Source organism: Carcharhinus amblyrhynchos, unplaced genomic scaffold (assembly GCF_965287045.1).
Source record: "Carcharhinus amblyrhynchos unplaced genomic scaffold, sCarAmb.v2.hapA chromosome_1158, whole genome shotgun sequence".
In the NCBI taxonomy this organism is placed as follows: domain Eukaryota; kingdom Metazoa; phylum Chordata; class Chondrichthyes; order Carcharhiniformes; family Carcharhinidae; genus Carcharhinus; species Carcharhinus amblyrhynchos.
Window position 1 is genome coordinate 25,304 of NW_027650898.1, and position 10,608 is coordinate 35,911.

At 52.0% G+C, this 10,608-nt stretch overlaps 1 protein-coding gene across 1 annotated transcript; it reads right to left on the minus strand.

The window, feature by feature from the left end:
• Positions 1-300: 300 nt before the first annotated feature.
• On the minus strand, positions 301-9,812 carry LOC145340569 (uncharacterized; the record flags this gene model as incomplete). Its single annotated transcript, XM_080185039.1, has 6 exons — positions 301-1,240; positions 5,217-5,362; positions 5,884-5,972; positions 6,328-6,434; positions 8,902-9,009; positions 9,746-9,812. Coding segments are annotated over 6 exons (565 nt in total), but the record flags the coding sequence as incomplete, so codon positions are not given.
• Positions 9,813-10,608: the final 796 nt, after the last annotated feature.

Here is a 10,608-nt window from a genome sequence, read left to right on the forward strand (position 1 = left end):
AAAGAGAGAGGGCACGAGAGAGAATGCAAGAGAGGGTGAGAGGGAGACAGCGAGCGCTCGCGAGAGAGAGGCCACGAGTGCGCACACGTGGAAGGCGTGAGGCAGAAAGAAAGCGAGAGGGAGCGTATTTGAGAGAAGGAATGAGGACGCACAAAAGGGAGAAAGCACGGGTGAGAAAGCAAGCAACACAGAAACAGAACGAGTGCGCAATAGCAAGGAGGCACGAGACAGACAGGACAGGCGGGCACACGCAGGGCGAAAGTGTGGGCACGCACTCGTGAGAGCAAGCGAGCGCGCACGAGTGAGAGCAAGCGAGCGCACACGCGTGAGAGCGACACAGAGCAAGCGTGCATGAGTTAGAGCACGCACGCATTAGAGAGAGACAGAAAGAGCTGGCGTGCACTCGTGAGAGACACAAAAAGTGGGCACGCAATTGTTACAGAGAGAAAGGGTGAGCACGCACGTGTGAGGGAGACAAAGTGAGCACGCGCGCGCATGGGCAAGGTTGAGCCCAAAAGGGGAGATGGGAGCGAGGGAGGGATCCAGTGTCAATAGTACAGACAGAGAGAAAGAGAGAGAGAGAGAGCGCAAGACAAAGCGCGTCAGCCGAGATTTCACAATTCTGTTTTTGGCCGAGAGAGACATCGCTTAAAGAGAAAATATATATAATCCTCTGTTCTTTCAGTTTAAAAAAAAATCATCTCCGATGGAACTGCGAAGCTTTAGAAAAGCGAGCAACAGGCAGTTAGTTGCAGGGACATCTTACCCAATACTGATTCTCAGGGCTAATACAGGAGAGTTCTAAAAGGGATGCTCCCTTGCAAGTTATTCTTTAGTGTGTATGGTTTTTTCTATAGCAAAGCACATTTTTTTTTTCCTCTTCTCTCTCCATCTCTTTTTTTTTCTTTTTTTTCTTCTTTTCTTGTTCCACTCTTTTTTTTTAAAACCTTTTGTTTAATCTTGGCAGGGTAGGGAAGGGAAGGAGGGGTGGAGAGAGGGGAGGTGGGGGGGAAGAGGGAAGATCAAGAGAGAGAGAAAGAGAGGGAGAGAGAGAGAGAGAGAGAAGGTGAGTTAGGAAAGGGGAGGGAATTGGAAATGGAGAGCCAGCGAGTGAGTGGGAAGGAGAAAGAAGGAGAGGGAGGGAAGGGAAGAGTCAGGGGTGGGGGAAGAGGAGCCCAGCTACTAAGTTGCTTCACTGCTTTAGTATGGGGAATACCATGAAGATGCCCTTGTCCGACCCCTGCAAGAGAGAGAGGTGCACTGGTTAGATCGGATGGACAGCATGCCAGAGGCGGACCTCAAAATAAAAATCACAGAAGCCCCCCACAGCGCTCGGGGGTGGAAAGGACTCCAGCGTTTCCGAGATAGCCTGCCTCTCGAAATTGCGCACCTACCACCCCCCCCAACCCCACCAAGCGCTTGCCATCCCTTCAAAGTGACCAATCAGCGACCTAATTAACCCGTGTTCAGTTCAAGATTCCAGTTGGCGATGGCAACGTTAGTTTACAATCTGACCGTGTGATCCACATATTATGATCACTATTTCCTGGCGGATCCCGCACCCTCCGGCTTAAAACACGGGATTACCATCTGACTCAGCCTCATTGCACAGGACTGGATCCAAAATAGCTTTACACAAGTCTTTATATATTCAGACTTTAAAGATAGGAGCAGAACGAGACCACTTGGCCCATCGAGTCTGCCCCGCCATTCAATCAAGGCTGATAATTTTCTCATCCCCTATTCTCCTGCTTTTTCCCCCGTAACCCGCTAACCATTATCTATCAAAGAACAAAGAAAATTCCAGCTCAGGAACAGGCCACTCGGCCCCTCCAAGCCTGCACTGACCATGCTGTCCCCCGACTGAACTAAACCCCCTACCCTTCCGGGGACCGTATCCCTCTATTCCCATCCTATTCATGGATTTGTCCAGACGCCCCTTAAAACTCACTATTGTATCCGCTTCCACTCCCTCCCCCCGGCAGCGAGTTCCAGGCACCCACCCCCCTCTGTGTAAAAAATCTGCCTCGTACATCTCCTTTAAACCTTGCCCCTCGCACCTTAAACCTGTGCCCCCCCGCGTAATTGACTCTGGGGAAAAAGCTTCTGACTCTCCACTCTGTCCCTCATCATCTTGTAGACTTCTATCAGGTGTCCCCTCAACCTCCAGTGAGAACAAACCAAGTTTCTCCAACCTCTCCTCATAGCTAATGCCCTCCGTACCAGGGGCAACATCCTGGTAAATCTTTTCTGTAACCCTCTCCAAAGCCTCCCCATCCTTCTGGTAGTGTGGGTGACCCAGAATTGAACTCTATATTCCAAGTGCGGCCTCACTAAGGTTCTATAAAGCTGCAACATGACTTGCCAATTTTTAAACTCAGTGCCCCGGCCGATGAAGGCAAGCATGCCGTATGCCTTCCTGACTACCTTCTCCACCTGCATTGCCACTTTCAGTGACCTGTGTACCTGTACACCCAGATCCCTCTGCCTATCAATACTCTGTATCTGTACACCCAGATCCCTCTGCCTATCAATACTCTTAAGGGTTCTGCCATTTACTGTATATTTCCTATCTGTATCAGACCTTCCAAAATGCATCACCTCACATTTGTCCAGATTAAACTCCATCTGCCATCTCTCTGTCTGAGTCTCCAACTGATCTATATCCTGCTGTACCCTCTGATGGTCCTCATCGCTATCCACAAATCCACCAACCTTTGTGTCATCCGCAAACTTACTAATCAAACCAGTTACGTTTTCCTCCAAATCATTTCTATTACAAACAGGAAAGGTACCCAGCACTGATCCCTGAGGAACACCACTTGTCCCAGCCCTCCATTCAGAAACGCGTGGTTGATATTTTTCTCATCCCCATCTCTCCTGTCCTTTCCCCAGAACCCTTCAACCCCATCGCCTGTTGAAGGACTCTACGCAGTCTGTATCCCTCCATTTGCTGTCTATTCACGTATTGTCGTGAAGCTTCCGAAACGTTACTGTTCGATCTCACGTCTGGCAGCGAGGACCAGCGCCTCTGTGTTAAAAACTTGCCTCTCGCATCTCAAGAGGCAGAGGTTTGCAGCACGGGAGACAGGCCCTTCGGCCCAACTTGTCCATGCTGCCCCTTTTTGTAAAACCCCTAAGCAAGTCCCAATTGCCTGTATCCCTCTATACTTATCTTACCCGTGTAACTGTCTAAACACTAGTTTAATAATATCCTTTCTATAATAGGGTGACCAGAACTGTACACAGTATTCCAAGTGTGGCCTTACCAATGTCTTGTACAACGTCAACAAGACGTCCCAACTCCTGTATTCAATGTTCTGACCGATGAAACCAAGCATGCCGAATGCCTTCTTCACCACTCTGTCCACCTGAGAGTCCACTTTCAAGGAGATATGAAACCTGTACCCCGAGATCTCTTTGTTCTGTAACTCTCCCCAACGCCCTACCATTAACTGAGTAAGTCCTGCCCTGGTTCAATCGACCAAAATGCATCACCTCACATTTATCTAAATTAAACTCCATCTGCCATTGGTCAGCCCACTGGCCCAATTGATCAAGATCCCGTTACAATCGGAGATAACTTTCTTCACTGTCCACCGTGCCACCAATCTTGTGTCATCTGTAAACTTACTAACCATGTCCCCTATATTCCTCATCCAAATCACTGATAGAAATGACGAGTAACAGTGGACCCCAGCACTGGTTCCTCCCCTCTCTCCCACCACTCCGAGTTCTTACCAGCCTGCTCCGCATTCATCGAGATCATGGCTGATCATCAAACCCATTATCCCAATTTCCAATTTCTCCCTCATATCCCTCGATATGTAGGTGGGATGGGTGGATTGGCCATGCTAAATTGTCCCTTAGTGTCCAAAGATGTGTAGGTTAGGGTGGATTGGCCATGCTAAATTGTCCCTTAGTGTCCAAAGATGTGTAGGTTAGGGTGGATTGGCCGTGCTAAATTGTCCCTTAGTGTCCCAAAGATGTGTAGGTTAGGGTGGGGATTGGCCATGCTAATTGCCCCTTAGTGTCCAAAGATGTGTAGGTTAGGGTGGATTGGCCGTGCTAAATTGTCCCTTAGTGTCCAAAGATGTGTAGGTTAGGGTGGATTGGCTGTGCTAAATTGTCCCTTAGGTGTCTCAAAGATGTGTAGGTTAGGGTGGATTGGCCGTGCTAAATTGTCCCTTAGTGTCCAAAGATGTGTAGGTTAGGGTGGATTGGCCGTGCTAAATTGTCCCTTAGTGTCCAAAGATGTGTAGGTTAGGGTGGATTGGCTGTGCTAAATTGTCCCTTAGTGTCCAAAGATGTGTAGGTTAGGGTGGATTGGCCATGCTAAATTGCCCCTTAGTGTCCCAAAGATGTGTAGGTTAGGGTGGATTGGCCGTGCTAAATTGTCCCTTAGTGTCCAAAGATGTGTAGGTTAGGGTGGATTGGCTGTGCTAAATTGTCCCTTAGTGTCTCAAAGATGTGTAGGTTAGGGGGGTTTGGCCGTGCTAAATTGTCCCTTAGTGTCCAAAGATGTGTAGGTTAGTGTGGATTGGCCGTGCTAAATTGTCCCTTAGTGTCCCAAAGTGTGTAGGTTAGGGTGGATTGGCCATGCTAAATTGTCCCTTAGTGTCCCAAAGATGTGTAGGTTAGGGTGGATTGGCCATGCTAAATTGTCCCTTAGTGTCCAAAGATGTGTAGGTTAGGGTGGATTGCCGTGCTAAATTGTCCCTTAGTGTCCAAAGCTGTGTAGGTTAGGGTGGATTGGCCGTGCTAAATTGCCCCTTAGTGTCCAAAGATGTGTAGGTTAGGGTGGGGATTGGCCGTGCTAAATTGTCCCTTAGTGTCCAAAGATGTGTAGGTTAGGGTGGATTGGCCGTGCTAAATTGTCCCTTAGTGTCCAAAGATGTGTAGGTTAGGGTGGATTGGCCGTGCTAAATTGTCCCTTAGTGTTGGGAGGGGGACTGGCTGGTATAAATGCATGGGGTTATGGGATTGTGGTAAGTGCAGGTTTGATGGGCTGAATAGCCCTCCTCCTGAGGGGGGGCGGAACAGCGGGGATACTGGAGGCAATATCAGAGGGTGGGGGAGACTCAGCAGGATGTGAACGGTGCTGGCGGCACAAGGTCTCAGCAGCTCCCCCCACCAACCCGTGGTCTCATCAGCAGCCCCTTAGCACCCCCCCCCCCCCCCCCCCACAACCCAGACCCCCTAGATTTGCCCCAGACCTGAAGGCTCTGCCTCGCGCTCTCGGAACGTAGCCAGTGTAGAACCTCGCTCGCGTGGAGTAACTGGCGCGCGCCCGGAACCGCGCCCTGGGCCATCCCCGGTCTGTCGTACTGATCCCTGGTCTGTTTGTCCGCTTCAACACCACCTGGCGGGGGGGGGAGAGGGAGGGGGTGAACAGAGATTGGGGGGGGGGGGGGGGGGGGAGAGAGAGGGAGGGGGCAAGAGAGGGAGATTAAAATCAGGCAATGGTCGGTGATCGCTGCCACAGAATCCTGCGGAAATGCACTGTGTATTCAATGCCAGTACTCAGCAAACCCACCACCCCCCACCCCCACTCTGTCCACCACCACTGCCCCCCCACCCGGGTCTCACACACACAGACCCCCCCCCCCCAACCCCCCTCGAACTCCGTCCCTCCAGCTCCACTCCCTCCTGCACGCGTTCCTCCCGCGGACTGCAGCGACCCTCTCTCCCCATCACACCCGCCCCTCCTTCCCCCCCGCCGCCCCCCCCCCCAACTCCGTCTCGCACCCGCTCCCTCCACCCCCTCAGAAACGCATGCCTGCTCTCACACCCTGCAGGCCTGTCCCGCCCCTCACTCTCAGCCCCGACACACACACACACACACACACACACACACACACACACACACACACACACACACACCTTGATCTGCCGGTCCTCTGAACAGAGAGTCATCCAGTGCCATAGCTGTCCGCACAGACTCCTTGTCCGAAAACTCAATGTAGGCAAAACTGCAGCAAGACAGAGATAAAGTGAAGGGAAGAGGGCAATAAAACACCCTCCGCGCTCCCCAGAACGCGCGCGCGCACACACACACACACACACACACACACATCCCCTCTGCGCTCCCCAGAACGCGCACACAAAACCCCTCCGCGCTCTCCGGAACACACACATCCACCCAACCTCCGGGCTCTCTGGAACACACACACACCCGTCCATCGTCTGCCCAGAACACACACACACACACACATACATACATACATGCCCGCCCACCACCCACCCTGTGCGCTCCCCAAAACGCACGCACGCACACACACACACATCCCCTCCGCACCTCACGCATGACACCGCGCGCTTGCTCACCCTTTGGGGTGGCCCGTGTATTTGTCACACAGAATAGTCACGCGATTCACAGAACCGCAACCGTGAAAATGAGCTTCCAGTTCCTCAGCCGTTGCTCCGTAATCAACCTGTGGAGACGGGGGGAGAGAGTGTTTGAGAACGCAACATGAGAGAGAGAGAGAGAGAGAGTGTGTTAGAACGAACATCAGAGAGAGAGAGTGTGTTAGAACGAAACGTCAGAGAGAGAGAGAGTGTGTGAGAACGCAACATCAGAGAGAGAGAGTGTGTTAGAACGAAACGTCAGAGAGAGAGTGTGTGAGAACGCAACATCAGAGAGAGAGAGTGTGTTAGAACGAAACGTCAGAGAGAGAGAGAGAGTGTGTGAGAACGCAACATCAGAGAGAGAGAGAGTGTGTGAGAACGAAACGTCAGAGAGAGAGAGTGTGCGAGAACGCAACATCAGAGAGAGAGAGAGAGAGAGAGTGTGTGAGAACGAAACGTCAGAGAGAGAGAGAGTGTGTGAGAATGAAACATCAGAGAGAGAGAGTGTGTTAGAACGAAACGTCAGAGAGAGAGAGAGTGTGTGAGAACGCAACATCAGAGAGAGAGAGTGTGTGAGAATGCAACGTCAGAGAGAGAGAGTGTGTGAGAACGCAACGTCAGAGAGAGAGAGTGTGTGAGAACGCAACGTCAGAGAGAGAGAGTGTGTGAGAACGAAACGTCAGAGAGAGAGAGTGTGTGAGAACGAAACGTCAGAGAGAGAGAGTGTGTGAGAACGAAACGTCAGAGAGAGATGAGTGTGTGAGAACGAAACGTCAGAGAGAGAGAGTGTGTGAGAACGAAACGTCAGAGAGAGAGAGTGTGTGAGGAACGAAACGTCAGAGAGAGAGAGTGTGTGAGAACGAAACGTCAGAGAGAGAGAGTGTGTGAGAACGAAACGTCAGAGAGAGAGAGTGTGTGAGAACGAAACGTCAGAGAGAGAGAGTGGGTGAGAACGAAACTGTCAGAGAGAGAGTGTGTGAGAATGAAACGTCAGAGAGAGAGTGTGTGAGAACGCAACATCAGAGAGAGAGAGTGTGAGAACGCAACATCAGAGAGAGAGTGTGTTAGAACGCAACATCAGAGAGAGAGTGTGTAAGAACGAAACATCAGAGAGAGTGTGTTAGAACGAAACGTCAGAGAGAGAGACAGTGTGTGAGAACGCAACATCAGAGAGAGAGAGTGTGTGAGAACGCAACGTCAGAGAGAGAGAGTGTGTGAGAACGCAACGTCAGAGAGAGAGAGTGTGTGAGAACGAAACGTCAGAGAGAGAGAGTGTGTGAGAACGAAACGTCAGAGAGAGAGAGTGTGTGAGAATGAAACGTCAGAGAGAGAGAGTGTGTGAGAACGAAACGTCAGAGAGAGAGAGTGTGAGAACGCAACATCAGAGAGAGAGTGTGTGAGAACGCAACATCAGAGAGAGAGTGTGTGAGAACGCAACATCAGAGAGAGAGTGTGTGAGAACGCAACATCAGAGAGAGAGTGTGTGAGAACGCAACATCAGAGAGAGAGTGTGTAAGAACGAAACATCAGAGAGAGTGTGTTAGAACGAAACGTCAGAGAGAGAGACAGTGTGTGAGAACGCAACATCAGAGAGAGAGAGTGTGTGAGAACGCAACGTCAGAGAGAGAGAGTGTGTGAGAACGAAACGTCAGAGAGAGAGAGTGTGTGAGAACGCAACATCAGAGAGAGTGTGTGAGAACGAAACGTCAGAGAGAGAGAGTGTTGTGAGAACGCAACATCAGAGAGAGAGAGTGTGTGAGAACGAAACGTGAGAGAGAGAGTGTGTGAGAACGCAACATCAGAGAGAGAGAGAGAGAGAGAGAGAGAGAGGTGTGTGAGAATGAAACGTCAGAGAGAGAGAGCACATGTGCGGGACAGAAAGACCTAACGGAGAGCGAGAGCGAGACAGAAAGACCCGGAGAGGGGGAGACAGAGACCAGAGAGAGAAAGAGAGAGAGAGAGAGAGAGAGAATGAGACAGCCAGAAAGAGAGAGAGGAGCTAACATATACAATAATCAATGGCTCAGTAGTACACTGGCACTGCTGCCTCACAGCGCCAGGGACCCGGGTTCGATACCCAGCTCGGGTCACTGTCTGCCTGGAGTTTGCACATTCTCCCCGTGTCTGCGTGGGTTTCCTCCGGGTGCTCCGGTTTCCTCCCACACTCCAAAGATGTGCGGGTTAGGTTGATTGGCCATGCTAAAATTGCCCCTTAGTGTCTGAGACGTGTAGGGTTAGAGGGATTAGTGGGTATAATATGTAGGGATATGGGGGTAGGGCCTGGGTGGGATTGTGGTTGGCGCAGACTCGATGGGCCGAAGGGCCTCTTTCCGTACTGTAGGGTTCTATGATTCCGTGAACGGAGTAACTTCAACTGGCACAGGCGCAGTTTAACATTTGAAAGGCGGTTTTGCTGGACGGGGGGCGGTTAACAGCTCTGAAAGTCTCGACGTCAATGCCTTCACCAGGCTTTGGTTCACTGTTTCTATCCGCTCGGTGCGTACTTGGTCCGACAGCTACAGAAACTGATCAGACTGACTGTCTAAAACCAGCCTGGGTGGCCTCTGCGCGCCCCACCGTCACAATGCCATCCACACAATGCGTTCCATTAACTGGGAGCAGACAGAAAGCGGGGTTAACGATGCAGGTCCTATTAACATTCTGCAGCAGAGAACAGATATCGGTCACTCAGAAACCAACACTATTGGCCAACAGACAGACATCTTTGGGGCCTATTTTTTGGTCAAGCCAAGAAAACAAACTCAAATTACACTTGGACAAAGAATTATTAGTGTGGCAAGTCAGGCTTGCATTAACACTGCAATAAAGTTACTGCGAAACTCCCCCCCAGTCGCCCACACTCCAGAGCCTCTTCAGCTCAAGGCACCCTAACCAGCATGTCTTTTGGGAGGAAGCCGGAGCACCCGGAGGGAACCCACGCAGACACGAGGAGAACGTGCAGACTCCGCACAGACTGAGGGCCCAAGCCAGGAATCGAACCCGGGTCCCTGGCGCTGCGAGGTAGCAGCGCTAACCCACTGTGCGCTGAGCCGGGAATCGAACCCGGGTCCCTGGTGCTGAGAGGCAGCAGCGCTAACCCACTGTGCGCTGAGCAGGGAATCGAACCCGGGTCCCTGGCGCTGTGAGGCAGCAGCGTAACCCACTGTGCGCTGAGCAGGGAATCGAACCCGGGTCCCTGGCGCTGTGAGGCAGCAGCGCTAACCCACTGTGCGCTGAGCCAGGAATCGAACCCAGGGTCCCTGGCGCTGTGAGGCAGCAGCGCCAACCCACTGTGCGCTGAGCCGGGAATCGAACCCGGGTCCCTGGCGCTGTGAGGCAGCAGCGCTAACCCACTGTGCCACCATGCTTGACCATGGCGTGGGGGAGAGGTACTCACATTTCCGACTAGATCGAGCGAGCGCCCGCTTCCATCCGCTCTTCCACAGACATAATAACTGGAGCAGCTGTGAGAGTAACGGGGGAGAGAGACATTCAAAATCAGCCCCTCAGGGTGGGTGCCGTATCAAACCCAACTGCCCACCCCCAAAGAACGACAGCAGACAGGGGGAAAGAGAGAGTGACGGACTCAGAGGGGGAGGGACTGGAAGAGGGTGACAGGGCTGTGGAGGGCCAGGTCACAGTGTCTTTAAGACAGAGATAGATCGGTTCCTGATTAATAAGGGGATCAGGGGGAAAAGGCAGGAGAAGGGGGGATGGGGAAAATATCAGCCATGATATTTGGAGGATTGTGAGCAGTTTTGGTCCCCGTATCTCAGGAAGGATGTGCCGGGACTCGGAAAGGATCCAGAGGGAGGTTCACAAGGATGATCCCTGGAATGAAGAGCTTGAGGAGCGGGTTGAGGACTCTGGGTCTGTCCTCGTTGGGAGTTTAGAAGGATGAGGGGGGGGGGGGGGATCTTATTGAAACTTACAGGATACTGCGAGGGCCCTGGATAGAGTGGGACGTGGAGAGGATGTTTCCACCAGTAGGAAAAACTGGAACCAGAGAGGGCACAACCTCAGGGTAAAGGGACGGTCCTTTAAAACAGAGATGGGGAGGGATTTCTTCACCCGGAGAGTGGGGAATGTGTGGGACTCTTTGCCCCAGAGGAGGCCGGGTCACTGAGTGTCTTTAAGACAGAGATAGATCGGTTCCTGATTAATAAGGGGATCAGGGGAAAGGCAGGAGAATGGGGATGGGGAAAATATCAGCCAGGATATTTTTCTTATCTTTGGCGGGGGGGGGGGGGGGGGGGATGC